Source organism: Scaptodrosophila lebanonensis, unplaced genomic scaffold (assembly GCF_003285725.1).
Source record: "Scaptodrosophila lebanonensis strain 11010-0011.00,11010-0021.00 unplaced genomic scaffold, SlebRS2 tig00001412-arrow-pilon, whole genome shotgun sequence".
In the NCBI taxonomy this organism is placed as follows: domain Eukaryota; kingdom Metazoa; phylum Arthropoda; class Insecta; order Diptera; family Drosophilidae; genus Scaptodrosophila; species Scaptodrosophila lebanonensis.
The window spans coordinates 7,363,455-7,385,438 of record NW_022060739.1 but is presented as its reverse complement, the minus strand read 5'-3'; the positions used below and the strand labels follow the sequence as shown (position 1 = coordinate 7,385,438).

At 36.2% G+C, this 21,984-nt stretch overlaps 1 protein-coding gene across 1 annotated transcript; it reads left to right on the top strand.

Annotated features, from left to right (window-relative positions):
• Nucleotides 1–1,366: 1,366 nt before the first annotated feature.
• Nucleotides 1,367–21,606, top strand: LOC115631928 (translation initiation factor IF-2). Its single transcript, XM_030528780.1, has 2 exons — nucleotides 1,367–1,432; nucleotides 20,530–21,606. Exon 2 carries the CDS (start codon nucleotides 20,530–20,532, stop codon nucleotides 21,604–21,606), a length of 1,077 nt encoding a protein of 358 aa, XP_030384640.1. The 5' UTR covers nucleotides 1,367–1,432.
• The last annotated feature ends 378 nt before the right edge of the window (nucleotides 21,607–21,984 follow it).

Genomic DNA, 21,984 nt, shown 5'->3' with positions numbered 1-21,984 from the left:
ATATTTAACGAAGCAATATTCCATTTAGCATTATTATGTATTTTTATCTTTTATTCTTCATCATTTTACAAAAATTTGTCCGATAGGTCCTTTGAATCGGACTACTATATAAACATGTAAATAAGTATAAATAACATTTCCAACTGCTAATGATTCGATTTAAAAAGCATAACCATTTATTTCTATCAATTTTAAAACTATCCATTTATTTTACGATAAACCTTAAATCAATTTCTGACTATCACAATCCTCTATTTATTCCACAGTGGGGAGGCATTTGTAAAATGCCACACTTAAAGTTCGTTTGGTATGGGTATGGGTTCGGTAAATTCAAAAAATTTGCTTGATTATGAAATTGTACATGAACATGCTGCCACTTTATGGTTTATGACTCGATAAACTGCCGAGAGTTTTATATTTTCTGCATTTGTTAGCGGTCATGTGAAGCAGTCTAATTTACTAGCACGCCTTGGCTTGTAAATGTTATGAACTTTTGCCCATTGTCCAAATAAAGTTATTAAATTCAATTTATGATTTCTATAATCAAAATGCTTTGTGGCTGCCAAAAGCGTTTTGCATACGACATGCGCGCGCATGCGCAAGAAAAATGAAATGTTAGCCAAGTGCTGCGAGCATTTTACAGATTCAATTTTCTGATCAACAATTTATGGCTAATTTAATCATGATTTATCCAAGTGCCCATAAATAATAAGTACATTAGGCATAAATTTGAGCCAATTTAATGCCAGAGTGGTTAGTCACTTCGACAGTTGGGCGTCAAAGACGAGACAAGAGGCAAGGTCTTTGAAAACTAATCGGCTTTTATTTCACATTTAATTAATTAAACATTAATTAGTGAGCCTTGGTGACAGGCACATAAAGATGCATATCTGTAGACTCCATTCTAAGCGGTTCGTCTTCGCCTCAATTATGTTAAATTCTCGAATTAGCGGAGGCACGAACCCAACCAAGCGGGCTCGAAAGCCCACTGTCTGTGCCAGGTCTGGACCCCAAACAGCAGCCGCATTCGCGTTTATCGGACGAGAGACTGAGACTGAGTCTGAGACTGAATCTGAGACTCGTGTGCAACTTCGTTTGGCGCTGAGCTGCTGAGCTTTTTGGTACTTCTACCTGGCGTTGCATAAAAAGTGGTTCAGTGGAGCAAACGGCTTCAACCTGTGAGCGTCGCGCACGCGCTTGAAAATTCGAATACAAAGTGCTCGCACACGGTACGGAAGTGAAGTGTAGGTGCCAAAAATATATCACATCAAAAGGACTGCCAGTGAGAGTCCTGGCGCGCATATTTCGAAATTTACTTTCAATTGGCAAGTGCATTTTAAATTAATAGTTCAGTTAATTATTTCCAGCTTTTGCGCGCACATATATTTTGGATTAACATTTTACTTAATTGTGGATAAAATAAATCAAGAAGGTGAGCTCTTACACTTGATATAACTTATAAAATTTAATTTCTAAATTAATATTTGGCTTGTGTGACTTGTGTAAGAAGTGCATGAAAAAGAAAAACTCTTTGTATGTACAATATAATTGGCAAGTGAAATGAATAAAGGAAATTAATTGAAAGCTCTATTAGTCGCTATCAGCAAATCCTTTAATGAATAAAAAACATCACAAATAAATAAATCACAAAGCTTTATACTTTGCTCTGTACTTTTTTTGTCAAAACGATTATTTATTTCAAACTGACAGTTGGTAACAAAAATAATTGGCATGTGAAATGAATAAAGGAAATTAATTGAAAGTTCTATTAAGAATTGTTATCGGCAAATCCTTTAATGAATAAAAAACATCACAAATAGGAAAATCAGAAAACTTTATACTTTTATCAGTAATTTTCTAGTCAAAAGCATTATTTATATGAAACTGATAATTGGTAACCAAATCAGAAAAGTGGAAAAAAAATGTCCTGTATGGGCACCAATTGAAAGATGGTATAAAAGAATGAATGTTTTAAAAAAATGGTTGTACTCCAATTTAAAGATACTGGAAAATGTAAACCCCTAAGAAGACTCCCTTTAGACTCAGTTACTCGAAGACGATAACGCCTAAAGAGAGACCCAGAAATGGCTTCAAGAGGGAGTGGAATAATACAATTAGAGCTTCTGGGAAATATCAGCTTAAAAGTAATATTTTAAGTTCTTATGAAATGCTCGGATATGTATAGTATTGTTTGTTTTTTGTTCACGAATTTCAATAAAATTTCACTTCTCTAAATAATTTCATATATACAATTTTAAACTTACTTGAGATCTGCCCTTTAATGGAAAATTATTAAGATATTTGAGGTATGAAAAATTAGAAGTTAAAAAGGCTTCCTAAAATAGTGGTTTCAGTTGTTTGTTTGGTAACTTTTATATTCAATAACCCTTTTATTCTATGGACCTGTTACTTCTAAATTGAATGACACAAAAGAAATAAATAACCTTAAGCTCAGCAGCTGCTAGAAAGCCTAAAATTTGTGACAAAAAGTGTCATTTAAACAAAAATTGTGCAGCTATAACTGACATTCTATTAAATTGAATTAAACAATAATGACAATAGGTTCAATGACTCAAAAACCGTTTTATTTTGCGCAAGCAAAAATTGGGAACTCAGTTTATTTAACAATTATGAAAACAAACAATAAATAAAAATTGTAAAAAATTCCCTAATTAAATTTTATGGTCAATGTCAATGCTCAGCTTTTTTCCATTCTGTTTGTGATTTTATTAGTACGATATATATATATATATATTAAATTTGTATAATCCTGTTACTGTGCAAGTATTAGATACTTTTTTTTTAATAAAAAGCAATTGCATTTTATTTGTTTAAATTAAATTCAATTTATTTTCTACTTACTGTGTCTTTGTTTCGAGAAATATACATAAGAAGATTGATTTTATTAAAGTATCGTTTCAAAATAATGACATTCATTATATTGGCAATTTAACGACTCGAATCGGGAGTTAAACATTTCTGTAAATACATACTTGTATTTTAACCACTATTTTTAGACTTCGTTCAAGGCAATTTGAAGGAAATTGTGAAAAATAGACGGCTTAGCTATTTATTCAAAAGCTGTTCTACTATTTAATATTAAATTATTCATCATGCGTCTATTTATAAAAAAACTAAGTCTATTAGTACGAACTTCAGTTATGTCTGGCGTGAAAGTGGAAAGATCAGGTTCAGGCTCTCCAAGGTTCGTACAGCGAACGATTAAGTTTCTTAGTTTTAACTGAATTAGGAAAGCTTTTAATATTATTATAAATTGCAACTGGTCTGGTCTGGCTTGGTTTCTTGTTTGTTTCCCTGTTGGTCTTCTTGCTGGCGTGAACTCGTTTAACTCTCCCAAGGGAGTCTATTTTAAAATGCTAAGAATTTAAAAAGGAAGGACAAAAATAAGTCAAATATGAAGACCAAGAAGAAACGTTTTGTAATATACTTTAAATGTTATTTTAAAAAAAATATTTAATTTACATTTAAAAAACTCATACAAATCAAGAAGATGAAAAGCCTTACATACACCAAAATCCAATCAATTCAATAAGAAGCGTAAATTGCAAGTTTCTTCTTTCAGTTCTTGGACTGCATCTTGTTTAAGTCATTGGCTAATTTATTAATTAAAGCATCCATCAGTTGAATAAAACTGGTTAGTAACAAAGCCATTAAGCTTATAATGTTGATAGAAATAGATAAATAATATTACAGCAATGTGCATCCACTCATGAAGCCATAATAATAGCGCTCGATTTCAATTAATTTACAATTGCAATCGATTGCTTTAATCAGCTTGACAGTTCGACAAATGTCAGGCGGTAGCTCATGAGTCAGACAAGCAACAACAAAACATTAAAAACAAATTTGCATATTAATTTTAATTGAGTAAGCAACACGAGTGCACAAAGCAATTGCAGGCATGCAGGCAGCACTTAGTGGATGGAGTCGGTAAATCGAAATTGAAATTGAAAATGTCAAATTCGAATGAAATCGACTTGAATAAGCCATTCGGATCTTCGACCGCAATGGCGGCTGCGCCATCGACTGTGGTGGGTCCTTTGCAAGCAACAAGCTGGCTTGTAATGATCACAAATTAACATACAATGTGTAGCACAAACGACAGATTGTCAAACACCAAGGCGAACAAATGCCGAAAGTGTTGCCAACTTCGGTCTCAGCTGCTGGCCAAGCACCACTATTGGTCAACTATTCCAGGGGGACTGACTGACCAGAGTCCGGTGAAGTGGGCGCGCATTGTGTTAGCATGCAGTTTACATTTGGCTGACTAATAAATTATTCATGTATTGTTTGTGCAGATAAATGAATGTTGCCTCTAACAGGCAACGTGTAAATGGATTTACGCATTTTTGAAATACTCTAAAGCAGGTTTTTTAATTATTTTATGAAAGAGTTATGGGAATGTGTGTAGGAAACTATTGGATGCTATGCAGTGTTCATAAGAAGTACGAGAAGACGAGTGGAGCTAATAATATTGGTATATTTTCGGAAAGATTAAAAGGATTAAAAAGTATTAATGTAAGCTTTTGAATTCTTACGATTCTTCTTATTCTACAATTTCAATCACAGTTTGATGTTCCTTTTATCCTCGGCTTTTCTAAAAAGTTACGGAACTTCAGTTACATAAAACAGTTTTTACAATTTATATATATTAAAAAGAAAAAACAATTCAATGAATGATTCGAAGAGTTTTAAGATGCATTTTTCAAACTGAAAACATATCTAAGAATGTTTGTGGAAAAGAGTATAAAAAAGTAGGCTGTCTCTAACACTCCACTTGTGTTTTCTCTTTTTTGTTTTCTTTGGCAACGGTTTTGAATTGAAAAGCTAGTTTGTGTCTTAAGTTGTTTGATTGTGCTTGCAACGAGCATGCCAGAAATGGACAATAAAAACAAATTCATTTCTTATGTTTATACCTATATGCACAAGTATAGCAAATACTAGGTTATAGGAGCAGCAATGTTCGAGCCATGCGCTCATCTCGACTGCCATAAATTATCTTTTTTTCGCTTGCCACTATTTCCGACTTGAAAGTGAATTGTTCCAAAAAAAAACAACAAAAACTGTTGCATAAAATTCCAAATGACATTGACATCGAACGTATAAAGGCAACTGCAAAAAAAGAATTCGCAAAAATCATATGTATATGTATCGGATTTGCATATGCAAATTGGATTCCCACGACTTTTAATTACGAAAAAAAAGAGTTAGAAGGCAAAAACTATTTGCGAACACGTTGCTGTTGTTTTTCTCATTTAATCCGATACATATAGTTTTTCATTGTTGATGGACTTTTAGCGGCTTTGACAAGCAAGCAAAACAACAACAACAACATGCCAGCTTAGTAGCCAATGTTTGATCAAATCAAATTTTCAATGCCTATTAAAACAGCAGCTGCTCATCGTCATCAGGTTCGATTCGTCACAGTGTTTGTTTTTACTCTTCGTAAGTTTTGTTTCGGTTTTCTGTCTGTTGTTGTCCGCAACGTTAATTAACACTATTAATACAACTATTTGATCAGTCGCCGACAGCCGCTTTGCGCCGTAAATTAATGATGCAAATTGAATCAGCATTTGTTTTAGTTTTTCTTATCAGTTAAGTATGGGTACGGATATTGAAAATTCGAGCTCCCTCGGGCGCTGATTTAATTATTTATGTATGTAGGCGACAGGTGAGCCTGGTTGGTGAGCGTAGATTGTTAACTTGGCCAACAGCAAACTGGTTGTCGCATGCGCCAAATTGAAAGTCAGACAACGCCTTGTTCGCAAAAACACTTTCAGGCCGACCATTTAGCTGCGTGGCATATGCAAATGGCATTGCCGCTCCTTCAAATGCGTAATCGGCGTAAAGTCGACGCTTTGACATTTGCCACAGACAGGCCAATAAATGGGCATTAATTGAACACCTCCACCATTAGGTGAGTACGAGTAGAAGCAACAACGTACACATAACACAGTGGAGTTCGCTTCAAGAACACACAAACACACACACACACACACTTTATAATAGTGGTGTGCCTTTAAAGGTCTTAGAGAGGCCTCGCAGGCATGGCAATAATTACTTCACTTATGTTCTAGTAGAACAGTATTTTTGTGGTAGCAGGTAGCACAATAAATTAGATTCAATTCAGATTTTAGAATCCCCAAAACATGAAGCATAACTTTTAGAGAGAAAAGAGTGAGATGACCAAAGCCTCAAATAAAAGTATAAATCCTTCACAATGTTTAGTTAGGACTGCAGGGAAAAGGGCCCGATGCACCTACAGTAGGATCTTGGTAAGTCCACACTTAATTATGTATTTTATTTTTTTATGGCTAGTGCATTAATTTATAAGAATCTTTCTTGTCGCACTAGGAACAAATAATAAAAAAATAATAAATATTGAACAATATACAATACCTAGGGGCTACTACAAGTATAGGGCTTCAGGGCAAGTGGAGCGGATAGCTGGTGCTGCTTTAAACGTAACTTTTGCGACAGCCACTTGATAATATGATGGAAATGCGCATACTGTAGTTATAAGAATAAGCAAGATAAAAAAGTGTTTTTCTTTCAATGCCATGGTAGGGTTATGTCCAAACCTGAGTAATTATTTTGATAAATATTACTTTATTATTCTGGCACATATACTACAAGTATAAAAGTATTTTAAGAGGAAAGCGATTTTCTCTGCTATCAATTAAGCTAGCTATTAGGACGATCCTTATAGATTATATATCATTCAAAAAGAGAGTTGTTGAGAGTGTGAAATGGATTGAAAATTACGAAACGTTAACAAAAATGGAACGAAAATTCGTGTATTTCCAACGCATCGGCAATACATACTATGTATTATTATTAAACTATGTAGACACATAGAAGAAAAGTAGCAGACCCCACAAGTATATATAACTTTTATCAGATGACAATTAGAGAAGAAATGAACTGGGTATTAAGGTTCTCCCAAGCCCTACGCAGATTAACCTTATGTGTGTTTTTCTTCTATTCTATTATATCCTATCATATTCTATTCTATTCTATTCTATTCTATTCTATCTAGGCGAGGCTAGGCGATTCGAGGCTAGGCGAGGCGAGGCTAGGCGAGGCGAGGCGAGGCGAGGCGAGGCGAGGCGAGGCGAGGCGAGGCGAGGCGAGGCGAGGCGAGGCGAGGCGAGGCGAGGCGAGGCGAGGCGAGGCGAGGCGAGGCGAGGCGAGGCGAGGCGAGGCGAGGCGAGGCGAGGCGAGGCTAGGCGAGGCGAGGCGAGGCGAGGCGAGGCTATTCTATTCTATTCTATTCTATTCTATTCTATTCTATTCTATTCTATTCTATTCTATTCTATTCTATTCTATTCTATTCTATTCTATTCTATTCTATTCTATTCTATTCTATTCTATTCTATTCTATTCTATTCTATTCTATTCTATTCTATTCTATTCTATTCTATTCTATTCTATTCTATTCTATTCTATTCTATTCTGTTCTATTCTATTCTATTCTGTTCTATTCACCTTGCTATTAGTGAGATTCCAAAAGGATGAACATTTTTAAAAACACTTGTACTGCTTACAGATATAAAGCATCTGTTTGCTGTTTTAGTTTCTTAGATCTAGCTGCTCATATGAACGGACAGACCGACAGCCTCATTCTGCCTGTTTCATTTCATGAACAAGTTATAAGAAGTAATGTAGTACCTTTAAATGTAAAATAAATCTCCATTGCTTGTGGAACAATGCAGAATGCAAACTCGAGTCTGCATAATACCATCCCAGATATATGGCTTTCCAGAAAATGTTTCGAGTGCAGCATTTGCATTATTCAGCATTCTTTTTACTCAACTTAAATTAATTTCGTAACTTAAAGCGACTGAACGACAATTGTCAGCGTCGAGTTAAAGAGCCGACTCTGCAGAAGTCTGTAAACGGCTTATTACACAGTTAGTTTAAATGTGAAATTGCTCGTGAATAATAATTTTAGATGGAGCTGGAAGACAAAAAAAGACAAGATAAATGTACACTCATTGTTTTATAAAATCGTTGATGATCTGGCGATCTGTCAACAATGTGGGACTGCTTTTACGTAAATAATGCTTGCAGTTCAGATTTGAAAATAGAGTTTTCGATTTCAGATAACGGTTAAAGTACTCAGAAGCCGTTCAATAAGTCTTAATTGTGTTTCCCTTGAGCGTTTAATTGCAACTTAAAGCAAGCCTCCGGCAATATTTTCACTCGATTAATTACCTTTGAAGCATGCGGTTGTTTTCAGCTGCTCGCTTAACCTTAAAGTTCATTCAAGGCACGTTTGGGTTTTATTTGGTTTTTTTTTTTTTTTGAGGGCGTTGTTTGCTCTTGTCAATTGTTGTTGTTGTGTAACAGCAGGGCGCTGTAAACAAATGAAATCAAGACAGCGCACTAAATGGTAAATTTACAAATTAGCTGCAATGCGGTATTTCGGTTGATCTGCCCAGCGGTGGGTTCAGAGTTCAATTACAGAACTTACGAAACAGCCTAAAATCAATACAATTGAACGCCAAAGAAGAAATCATTTCGAAATGACTTGTAAATGAAGCCGACTTAGGCAACAGTAACAAGGCCGCTCAACAAATTAATTGAAAGTTGAAAAATTGGCAAGAATGACGTGGATTTAAAGTTATTTTTATGGCTCAGCAGTTTCTGTAAAAGCCAATACATATAACAATAATGAAGACGGAAGAATTTGAGAAGGGCAGGCTAATTATAAATTCTTAAGGCTAAGCAAAGCGCGCAATCTAGTTAACCAGCAATGTAAACAAGTACGCAATTGATATTTAAACGGAAACTAATGAGTAGGAATGTGGGCAGGTGGTTAATACTAACAGTGATCAATTATACTATAGTTATCTTTTTTTACCTTCACTAAACCAGCATTAGTTGCCTTTACGCCTTTAAACATTGAATTGCAATTATTATAAATAGTGTTGCTTGTCAAGAATTTTTAATTGGCTTCTGTATTTTTTGAGAATTATATGTTTGATTATTTTCTTTTAATGCCAAAAAACAAGAATGGCTATCTGGCCGATTAGGTATTATAGCTAAAAAGAGGTATTCTGGCTTATAAAAGTAGTCTAAAGGCATAGTATTTTAATAAAGATTTTAGAATGATTAAAGGCAGAGAACTTTCCATCATTTCACCTTTTTTAAACCAGAAACTCATTGCCTTAAACATAGCAATAATTAGCAAGCAAGTTTGCTATTAAGAAAAAAATTTTAGTTGATTATCTTTCAAAAGGAAAAAAATCAACGGCGACTATTATTCAAACTTATTGCAATAACCGACAAATAATCAGTTCAGATATTTTCCTGGTATATTTATACTAGTGGAATTACGCTGGCATTGTTTTACGCCCACTTGAAAACTGGTAAGCCAAATGACTGAAAACTAGTTTGAGTTTAATTCTTGACAATGCTCATAGTTGCTCCTCCATGTACATATAGTATATATGTATATAGTATAATTATTTCAATCATATTGCACGCAGTATCGATGATGGTTGGTTGCGGTTAAGAGATACGCAACACCCATGGTTGAATTTTGCAAGCCAAAGACATTGCAAGACATTCTTTTTGCCAAGGAAAACTTTTGAACAGAAGTAGAGTGATGCCTAAATCTACTTAGATTTGGTAAATTGCGGAGAAACAAGGAATTTAACTTGCAAAAATATTTATTTACTAAGACAACATGGAAGCAGTTTTTAACTACTTACACAATTGAAATATTTATGGCTTGATTTATTACAAATATTCTAAGTTGGTTAACCAAACAGAAGACATTTGAAGAGCAATCTCTGCAAAGAGACACAAAAGAATAGAAGAATGAAGTGATATAAAGTTTTAGAAATAACTTTTAATTCAAAAAAAGGTCCGGCCTAACAAATTCTAATGCCATGTCGCTTGTGTAGAAGAATAGCTTCATAACATCTGAGCCGTAAATGTATCAATCGTCTCTTCATTTATGTCATTTTTTTATTTATACTTTTCTAGGCGTCATTGAGTCTCAGAGTGTTATTGTGAGTAAAACGCTATAAAACCTCTTTATTTGTTTACTTGCACTAGACAAAAGATTAATACTTCTTATGCATACAAGATTATGCAAATGGAGTGCTACTTCCTTCAATATATATTGTTTCCTGCCTCATTATAAATATGCACAAACGCTATCTTTTTGCATTGCTATTAAAAATACTAATTAGTTTTTATCCATTAGCTACTGCTCAGTGTTCCACGTAAAGATTAATTAGTTTTGTAACACGCCCACATGCGTTTGACAGTTGCTCTATGCTAATAAAGTTTTTACACAATTCTTGGCCGTTGGCCGAGATAATAATTTGTATTAAGCCTTAAATGACAGGCAAAGACAAGAGCTCGACCCGAATACCGACGATAAAGTGCTGTCAATGTTTTCTTATTCTCTGACAGGTGTTAAAAGTGGCTAAATAAAATACTAGCCTCAAATTTGTCATTAATTGGCTATCCGATTAGGTAATATAGCGAATTTAAAAAATGAAATATAAATATAGAATACAAAATTCCTAGCAAGTGCTTTAAACCTTTAAAGATATTCATCATATGCAAAATGTTAAACAGATGCGCCTCCAATTCGAATGAAACCAGTTGGGAATCCAATGACACGTTCAATCTGTTGACTCGTTTCCAAAAACCAAACAAAAAACACATTGCATGCAGTTTTTTCTCTTTATTTTGCGAGTTTTTTGCATAAAATTTCCATTAAAAAATGCTGCTTTATAAACATACACAAAATTTTATTTGTGGCACAAATCAAGTTCGTTGCTTAAGTCTTTTGTATGCACAGTGTACAAGCAAGCTTGTTGCCGAGCAAACTCTGTTGCTGTTGAAAGGCTTGAAATAAAGTAATTAAAGCTTACACAGAATTAAATGTAATTGCGAAGTCAAAAAAAAAAAAAAAAACTGCACCGTAATGCGCCCAAAAAGTTGTGGCATCTTTCAGATGCTTTTTATAGTTCGACTCTGGCAGCTGAGAAGTTGTCTATGCAAATTGTTATTGCTGTTGTTGTCAGGTATTAATTGCCCTCCAGTGTCAACTAAATAGCCCCGTTGTTGTCAATCTGTGTTGTGCACACCTTATTTGGGCGCATTCTGACGCCTGTGACATATCACGAACTTTGCGTTTTTGTGAAATGCAAATTGCAATCTCGTTCGAATTGTTGAATTGAGTAATCACGGTAGTTGAATCGAAAGGCATGCGTGACTGCGCCAACCGCCGACTGGCCGACTGGCCGATCGACCAATCGACTTATTGACCATTGCATTAAGCTGAAGTCTCATAATTCAGCGTCTGAACTTTTGACTGAAACTGCCGCAAGCCCTCTGCAAGCAGCAAGAACTAAAAAACAAAAATCTTTAAATGATTTTACATGCAAAAAAATGAACAACAATTGCCGACAGATACAAATATATAAAAATATACAATTTAATAGTTATCTAATACTAATATATTTATTAATTTTTGGTACCATCTTATCATTTCCAGAATTTAATGTTCATGATAAAAATAAAAAACTTAAACTTAGTCAAAATATAAAGACCTTATTAGGTTTTCTCAAGAAATTATAGATTTAAAATGAAACGTTCTTAATTATACCGACCGAGTAAATAATATAATACAAAGAATTGGGGAACATTAAAATGGTTTCTTTACTGTTAGTTTAATTGCAAGAAGCAGCTCATCATTTATATTTCTTAGTTCTACTGTATGATTTGTATTATTCTAAATAAGAGAAGAAACAGAATTAAGGAAAACTGAACAGCTCGAACTGCTGGGCACTGAGTTATATTTTCGACTTCATTTGGTTTATCGTCCCATTAGAGATTAATGTGGTAATAGGCCAGCTATGTTTGGAAACAATTTAAGTTCAATTCATATTTCCCTTGTAGCTCGTTACACATTTCCCAGCTTCGGTGCACTGTTCATAGTGAGAAAAGTCCTCAAAATAACTATCAGCTGCAGACTCCAGTTCTTCATTGTTGGAAAATTTTTTACAACCGATCCGTTTTTCATGTTTGAAAAAACAAATGATCCAAAGAGGGCTCATTCTAATCAATTTATTTTAACTATAACTCATTGATTATGTGCTGTCTAAATTAAATCAATAAAAAATAATTAAAATCAATAAAAGTTACCCAACTGTTTAAAATCATATTTTGTAAAATAATATGAAGAACTTCAAGATGAATTGACAACCTTTTTGAAGTAGAAATGTCAACTACTTTGAGGCTGCTTTCAAAAACTTCAAACAAGGCTTAATAGGACACATCAAGACCCAAACACTTAAGCAACTTCATGGCAGTTGTAGTTTTTTTTCTCATATAATATTTTTTAATTATGTTGCCACAAATTCCTGAAGTTCTAATACATTCTTGGGTGCGTGGTATTCTTTGAAAATATTTCAATAATTACCAGCAAATCGCATGAACGCCCGCCTTAATTGCCGTGTTAGGCCCCAGAAGCGAGCAGCAGCGCCTTGTCCAATTAAACTAATTGTGAAAAAGCGACATAGACCCACGCCGAAATGCTGCCTTGGACGACGATGTTGCAACTGTTAGTCCGAGACTTGTGAACGACATCAATTAGCAGCGTTTTTAATGCGCCTGCATTAAAGTGTAAAATGTTTTCGGCGCGAAATAAAAACTAAACAGAAAACTCTTAAAGAAAATATGCAACATGCAACATTCAGCGGCAGCAGCGGCGGCAAAGAAAAATGCGTAGATTTTTTCGTATGTTGCACCAAAAACGCCTCAAGTCAATCAATTTTCTGTGGCCACACTTGCAACAAGTTGAACACTCAGACAGGCAGCCCAATAGTTGCACAGTGGCAGCGAAAAGCAGAAATGATTTTGAATGTTGGTTTTACTTTTCATAAAAAATGTTCAGAAGTCTTAAGTTAAGTGGAAACGAATGGATTGCCAGAAGATTATTTAAAATAATTCTTATCAATTGAAATAGTATAATATTTAAGAAACGTTTTAATTGTGGTTCAGATACAGTTTGTACATAATGGAATGGTTTTTCTTGATGCTAAAAAGAAAAGAGCAAGCAAATGATGTGCAAACTTTTCTGAAACTTTTCTTTGACTTGCAATTTATGAAGAAAATTTTGCGAATTGGTCGAATTGGTTCGAGTCTTGATTAAGTATATTTTAGTTACTCCTACAGATTACTTTATTTGGTTATAGAACTTTTTTTTGCAGTTTTGGGAAAGCTTCGCCAGTCAATCCACAATTTATTTACAATTTCTTAAAACGAACTTATTTCTAAAAAGAATATTCAGGAACTAATTTAAGAAACATATTACTTTTATATGAACATATTAAAAGGAATATTTAGGAACTAATTTAAGAAACATATTACTTTTATATTAAAATATTAAAAGGAATGTTCAGGAACTAATTTAAGACACATATTACTTTTATATTAAAATATTAAAAAGAATATTCAGTAACTAATTTAAGAAACATATTACTTTTATATTAACATATTAAAAGGAATATTCAGTAACTAATTTAATAAACATATTACTTTTATATTAAAATATTAAAAGGAATGTTCAGGAACTAATTTTAGAAATATATTACTTTTAGCCTTGAAACGTTATCTTGACTTATTATGAACAGAAAATAAGTTAAAAAGGTCTTCAAAACTGGAAAAATTATGAGGATGTTTTAAAGAAGTTTCAGTTAAATAATATTTGATCACAAACCTACAGGAGATAATAGGAAGACGTTGCATGTCTACTTATTATCTCCTGTAGGCTTATGAACAATTATTCTTGAACTGAAACTGAAAACTGTTTTGTTCACTTTAAATGGAGGAAATCCTTTGGAGAAACTCCACTTAGATAGAAAATATAATACAGAATATATATGCATGTATGTATACAGATTAGCTTAAGCTGGTTGCCCTACATGGACACAAGTTTCGTCTTGCTGGGCATTGGAGATCAGTTAGAGGACGCTTGCTGTGCATTGAAAACTGCAGTTGTGCGCTGATAGAGTATTTTATCGCCTTCTTTAATGAAATCAGCTTGTGTAAGGCATTCAATTCATTCTGAATGCTGGACGGTGGCAGAGGAGATGTTCCAGTGTTTTATTTAGTTCTTAATTAATGTAATTATAGCAGCTGCCTTCTGTGCTTTTAACCAGCTTCTTGGCATCTATAATAATCAAGCAGTGATCTGTTAATAAGCCGGTTTTAATCTGCATTCCTTTTTTTTTTGGAGGAGGATTAGTATTTTCTTTTCATCTTTCCTAGGGTATCCGCCATATTGTTGCCCTTAAGTATTAACACTAAACGAACATTTTAAACAGTTCCCTTCCAAAAATTCCTTGCTAGTCTCTTCATTGACATCTGAAGCATTATTCTATTAAAATAAGTCTTGCTTGGAGAAGTCACAGCTAGTTATAAGCTTATGCTTTCCATGGGCCTCTGATCCCACTGTGCTTTTTGGTCACTCAGCATCAAAGTATTGGCCAGGCAGCCTTGACGCCCGAGAGATTGCGATATAAAGTGTGTGTGTGATTTTGGAGCTAACTTGTTGGCAGGCGTTGGAAAGGCCCAACACACGTACACACTGCTGTACTGTTAGATTACGTGGCAACAGCTTACGCAAATTTTGTTTTTGTGCAGCACGGTTCGATATTTTGCGGGCTGGCTCGATCTGTAGATGTTGATGTGGATGTGGATGCGGCCACGCAATGCCGAATACCGCCGACACACCCTAGTGTGCGGCTTTTGGCTTTTCTAAGTGGGTTACGCGGCTCTAATTGAAAACGCAGTTAGCGACTTTGTTGGTGTCTGCCTGCTTTGATTTTGATTTTGGCCAACTAGTTTAAGCAGGCGTCTGGCGAATTCATTCGAAAGTGCGCGCACAGAGCCTGGTAATTAAAAAGTTGTCGTTTGATCGTTGGATCGTTGGATCGTTCGTTGAGTTTTTGCCTCTCTCGCAGTCAACGTTGCGTATACGCAACATTTATCAAAACAACATTTTACTGCACTTTTTGACCATTATTTGTGTGTGTTGTTGCAACAGCCACATGCATCTATTTGATTCCTATACGTGTAATTAGCGTTTCTCGGGGATGTGCAGCTGAGTGATTTATGGCAGTCTTCAATGGCCTGGACACCTGGAAAATTGCAGGCTTAGCATAGCCATCAGTTGCGCAGAAGAGGCAGCCAAAACTGCCTGCTTAGTCAGGCAGATCTTAAACGTCTAAATTTAAGTACAAGCGAGTACACAAGACACACAAATGATACCAGTTTATTGAAACTGGTTTCATTAAAAGGCACGTCCATTAAAAATATGAGCACAAAAATAAAATCTATACAGCGGCATTCAATTAAATGTAACGCACTTTTAAGCCACTTTCAAGCCAAAGCTGTTAGGGGCCTCCGGCCGATCACGTAAGTTACACAACTCGAGGGTTTTATGGACGACTATGAATACGACGTGACATCCTGGCTACCGTAACTTAATACCCCAATATTGATTGCATTTTATGGCCAAGTTTTGGGAATTAGCCGTTGGCTATCGCAAAGTGAGCGGCACAGCGAAAATCTGCAAAAATCTGCTAGCCAGGCCAAGCACCTTAATTATTTGCAAGAAACCTAATTTCCGCCCCAAAATTTTACGTCAACCCAACAACTGATGCAATCATACTCTAAAATGGAGTGCAACGCACAGGTAATCAACAAATCAAAAGCCTCAGCCAGCCAGCCAGCCAGGCAGCCAGCCAGGCAGCCAGCAAGCCGGCGCATTGACACACTGAGCGAGCAGCACAGCACAGTCCCGTCCACATAAAATTTATGGAGCTCCACCGCATAGAGCCTGACTTTGGGGACTCTAGAGCAGTCGCAGTCTCGGGCAAGCAGCATGCGTTGCCTCTCAATCTCAATCAATGCAATTCATTCATTGAGTTTCAAGTGGGACTAACACGCAACAAAATGACGTTGCAGCTGACGGCGACGGCGACGGCGACGGCGACTCCGACATCGACTCTGACTTCGACTTCGACTGCGTGAGCTTATTCGGTCAAAGTGACTTTCAAGTTTGTCTAGTCCGATGTCTCCAGAGGCGTAACAGAATAGCAACAGTTATTGGAATTAAGAAAATTCAAGCTTAAACTCAAAATGAGGTGGAATTAAAAGCATGGTCTAAAGATTATTATATTATATAATTATTAATTATAATTAAACTTACTTTGAAGGTTCTTGTCCATTGTTCATCGTTATCCACAAATATTAAAAAACAATAGCAAGCTAAGCTGCTACCAATTATTTCTGCACAAGTAAATATCTTAAAAAGGCAAAAAAAAAGTTTCTAAATTTTACTTACATCCTTTCCGTTCCACTACGTCAGACTGAATGAAATACATTCGATGGTTGTGAGCAAAACATTGATGTTTTTCAAAAGTGTTTTTCTAGCTCTAAGTACATAGCAGCCTTGAAACAGCAGTCTGAAAACAAAAATAAACAAAATACCGTCACAGCACCAGTTTTTACAGTTTTGGGGCTTTAGATCTTCTGTCTAAAAAGTTAAAACAAAAATGCTTTATATTTCCAATGAACAAACAATACTTGTTTGGATAACGAGATTAGAGATTAAATAATTAATTTGCACTTTGTTTTATTGTTGTTATTGTTTATTTACTTTTTTGGCATTTACTGAAAACAAACTGAAGGAGCTAATACTACTTAACTGCATCGATAATAAATATCAAAATAATAGTGGCAATTAATACAAAATAAAAGCAATAATTCTTGATTACAATCTGTAAATACTGCTCAGCATTGTTTAGTTTTCCAAGAGAATTGCTCTGTTTTTAAAGTATTTATAAAGATCTCTTCTCATTGCACAATAATAATAGATAAAGGCAAGATGAAACCTAAAGATATTGATAGGTTTTAAGGGCAGAAAAAAAATGCAGACGAATTGATAACCTCCTCCGGTTAAAAAGGAGGCAAACCTTATCCATAAATGTTCTTACATTTTGTAGATATTCAATTTATATACTTGTATTTATTATTATAACTTTTTGTGATGTTTATGCATTTCCTTGCGCGGAAATATTTAATAGAATGTAAGCTACAAGCTCTAACTAAAGACTCTGGCAGGCTCTCTGACTAACAACATGTTACCTTAGTAGTTTTGACTTTTGCTTAAAATTATTCAATAATAGTAATAATAATAATATTCATTAATATATTAATTCTAATTCTGAAAAGACTTTATTTTAAGCACAAAAATTATTATCATAAAAGTAGTTATTAAAATTGACAAATGGAAATTTGCAGCCTCCGCCACTGCTTTTATGTTTCACTTAACTCCCTCGTTGCATGCCACACTGTGTGTCATGTGTTTTGTTTATTTCTTGTTTGTGTGTTTGTGTTTCTTGTTTTGTGGTGACTGCGTCAACGAGCCATGCAACGCTTTTTGCGGCATCTCCCCTCCAAACGCCGTCCCCCATCCCCACCAGCAGGTCTAACATATTTTTTTTGCTGACTGTTGGCGCACGCTGCGGCAATGCGGCAATGCGGCAAGAAGTGCGTATGTTAAGCAGGCGCAAAAAAGTTGCCATTGTATGCAGAAAATGGCAGCGCATTGAGGGAACAACTTTTAAGAATCGCGAGCAAAAAGTTGCGTATGACCAGGCAGCGTTTATTGATTTATTATACGAAACATTTTGTATGGGGCAGATAATTTATTACAAATCTATTTGTGTGCACAGATAGTACGTAAACGAGTATTTTGTTGGGGGTATTTTTTCTGTGCGTGCGCTGCTGATTTATAGGGCTGTTTCGGTTAACTAAACAAAAGACTTGGGCAACGAACTTGATAAGAAGCTATTGCGTAAGCAAACTCTTTTATGGTACTAGCATATATTCTATAAGTTAAGTATACATGATTAGCCAATCAAGCACTCATTGTTGTTATTATAGTTGTTATTGTTGTTATTGTTGTGCTGCTTATCTCTGTTTATGTTGTGAGCAGCTCTTAATAACTTAATTAAATATCCATACAAGGCACAACAAGCTCATTTTCCCATGAACTAAGCTGACTTTGGCGCCCACGCGCTTGAGCGTGCACGCCTCTCCCCTCTCCCCTGTCCCCACCCCCAGCCAGCCTAACTGCCTCCGTGGCATAGCATTGTGTTGGCTGCACGCCAGTAGCCGTGACAGCGCTTGGCCCTCGCCGACCGTATTTGAACCTGTTGTCGTTGTTCAGTGTTGATTAATATCATTATAGTTTGTGGCGCTTGGCTGGCGGCGCCCCCCAGATTGATAGCGTCCGCGGCGGGTGGACTCGAACGTGTTAAATGTGTGCTGGCAACGCCCGTTGTTGAACTAACGGGCTCAAATGTGCAATTAAGCTTTCAATTTATTGTAATTGCCTCTGCGAGCCGTGTTCGGATGCGACCGCCCAGCGTGTTTTATTCCTGCAGTTGACAATTGTTTGCATGTCCACAGCGCTCTCGCTGCCTTCTTCTGGTTTCAAACGAGCACAAAACCATGCATGAAATATCACACCAATTACACAACACACACACACACACACACACACACACACAGAGACACACTGCCTAGCCATGGCGCACGCCACAAATTGTGCCAATTAAATGAGACTGAGTTAGAGCGGGGAAGGGAGGGGGGGAATCAAAGTATACTTTAAAAAATGAATGCAACGGTAGCGCGTTAATTGATTGTGTTCAATTATTTAACAGCAGTCATTAAAAATGCATGAGATTGATGTGTGGTAAGATTTATTTTCACTGCAGAGTGGAAAATGCTTGATAAGCACCACAAACTATAATCCGAATTATATATACACCTACACTCATAAAAAACACACGTAAATTTAAATATTTTTACCATTGATTTTTTGTCACAGTGTTTTTATACCCTGTACCCAAAAGGGTACAAGGGTATATTAGTTTTGTGCGAGTGCACATGGAACACACAGAAGGAGGCTTGGTAGACCCCACAAAGTATATATATTCTTGATCAGCATGACAAGCCGAGTCGATATAGCCATGTCCGTCTGTCCGTCTGTCCGTCTGTCTGTCCGTCTGTCTGTCCGTCTGTCCGTCTGTCTGTCTGTATGAACGCAAGGATCTCCGAAAGTATAAGAGCTAGAATAACCAAACTTGGTATACAGATTCTCCTGAGACCGAGAAAGGACGAGTTTGTTCATTTTTTCTGATCCACCCCCCCACTCCCCCCCTATTAACGATTTTCTATAACTTCCGTAATTCTTGGAATTTTGAACTAAAATTTGGTAGTCACATTAGGTTAGTTATTATATAACCGTATACCAAGTCTCATTATGATAGAATGATCGGAAAGAAAGTTATAGCCATATAACCAGGCCCAATGCACACATACATACATACATATGTACAAGTACACAAACACGCATAAGGCACGATTCTGATGTAAATGTAAATGTATGTATGCATGCATGGAATATTTTATATTTAATTTAGTTAATTAATTAAATTAATTTAGTTAATTAATTAAATTTAATTAATTAATTAATTTAATTACTTTTTTGTGGGGTGGTACAGGGTATTTAAGAGTTGAGCCTGCTCGACTTTAGCATTCCTTTCTTGTTTAAAACTTAATTTTAATATTAAAATATTAAATTTGAAGTGTGATTGTGAAGTTTCTTTATTTTAATTATAAAATATTTTTCCAATTTTGTTGTCAACTTTCCAAACGAATTGTCTTTAATATTATTATTGCTTTTTATTAGAAAGTAATTTACGAATCTTTTTATTATTTATAAATATTGACGTGTTCCGCTTTTTTAAGCTTAAATCAATACTGATTTTAATTAAAACTGAGGAACATCTGATTAAATACACTTACTTGATACATTCCTAACGACCATATAGGTCGAGGGCTTACACTTTTTATTTCTTTTTAGTTCTTTTCAATGTTTGCCTCTATTTTACATTTGATAGTATTGGAATAAACTATTAAAAATATTAAAATGTAATATATTTCTAGAATAATTAAATCAACTACAAAAAAAAAAAATCAAATTAAAGTTGAGAAAAATATTAAAATTTACTATGGAATATAAATTTACTATATTCCATTGTTTATTTATTTATTATTTGAAGTTAAAATTAAAATGAATTTTAATTATTTATTAATTATTATTATTATTATAATTAAATATGGTCCAACATCTAATAGAGCATGACACACTTTATTAAGAAAGCTTTGCACTTTGTTTTGAATATTATTCATATTTAAATAAGTAATTGAATATGTTTTTAGATAAATTTAAGTTTTTTATATTTGATATTAATACGAACATTTAATATTTTTAGAACATTAAGTTAAATATGAAAATATTCATTTTTACTATGCATCTTTTATTAATGAAGCTGCTATTATTCAATTTAATTTATAATTTACACACACCTCACATTTTCTCTCTCCTTGTCCTTTCAGATGCATCCACAAGTTCCCAGGCTGTTGCTGCTTTTGGCATTTTTGCAGCCCCTGCTGGTCTCTGCTGGCTATCACTACGATCGGCCCACGGCACCAACAGCGCCTGCCTCTGTGTACACGGGCCACAAGTTTGGTCCACTGCCCACTGTCCAGCCCTTGCCGCCAGTGCCGGCATTGCCTGCTCTGCCCACGCCACGCCCCATACCGCGCAGCCGCCCAGCCTCAGCGCCCGCTGCCGCTATTGCCAATCACTATCTGCCGGCGAGACCGACAGCAGTTGCCCCGCCAGCGGCCAATGTGGTCAGCCACTACTTGCCACCGATTGCCTCGCCCATCTCACAGGTCAGCTATCATGGCGTGGCGACGCCCAATGTGAAGCCCATTCCGGCCAGCGTATATGGCGCCCCTGGAGGAGGATATAGCATCACACAGCAGGTTAATCAGCAGCTTGCAGGCTCGCCCATTGTCGTTCCATCGGGACCTTCGGCCCAAGCATTTGTGGCATCGGCTCCATCAGCTCCATCCTCTCCATCCGCACCATCGGCTCCAGCCCTGTTATCTTCCGGGGCCGCGCTGCGCGTGCCCTTCGGCAAGCAGCCGCTCATTTCTCCGGGAGAGACTTACGTGGCCAATGGACGACAACTGAAGCAATATGCTGTCGTGGAGTTCATCGACAATGACATTGACCAGAGCACCTCCCCGTTCCTGCACTCCTCCTTCTTCGACGAATATCGCGCGCACATTGGCGCTTCCGGCACAGGCGCCACACCGCCTACCGGCAATGGCCTCCAGATCGACTCGCGCGCCAATGCTCTGGTCTTGGAGCAGCAGGCGCTCGGCGTGCAGTCACGCGCCCAGCAGGGCGATGCCATTGCCTTGGGATCGGGCGGCCTCGGCTACATACGTCTGCCCAACGGCAACGTTTACTTGGGCTCCGGCTCTCTTGGCTACATCAGCGGCCAGCAGCGGATTGCTTCTGTGCGGGATGCGCGCACACGTGCCGACTCGACCCCGGATGCCGTGCATTTCGGACACGGACCCTTGGGCGGCGCCGACAATTTCCTGAGATTTAAATAGGGGGCTATAATTGTAGTTTCGTTTACTGTGTACACTTTTATTTTGTTTTATTGTAAATATACCGAACTTTCTTGTGTATAGACTTAAGCTATCTGTATAATATCTACTCGTATGTTTGTAAATATTTTGTTGCCACACGCATTTTCTGTACGATCTTAAGCCTTTTGTACAATTCCTATGCGCGCATTCGGAAGTTAACAAAATAAACGATTCGATTCGCTTCGAGAGAAAACAATACCGGGAAGAAATTTGCATCTACTGTTCTGGTGTAGATTCGAGCTTGAGCGATTGTCTTTGATTTTCGCAACTTGGCGCCTAAACAGTTGAGTATAAAAGACATTAAAGTGAAGCTAAGTTAAGCTTTTCAGCTGTTGAGAA

Coding starts and splice junctions, on each gene's coding strand:
- LOC115631928 (XM_030528780.1), top strand. CDS start 20,530: ATGCATCCACAAGTTCCCAGGCTGTTGCTGCTTTTGGCATTTTTGCAG.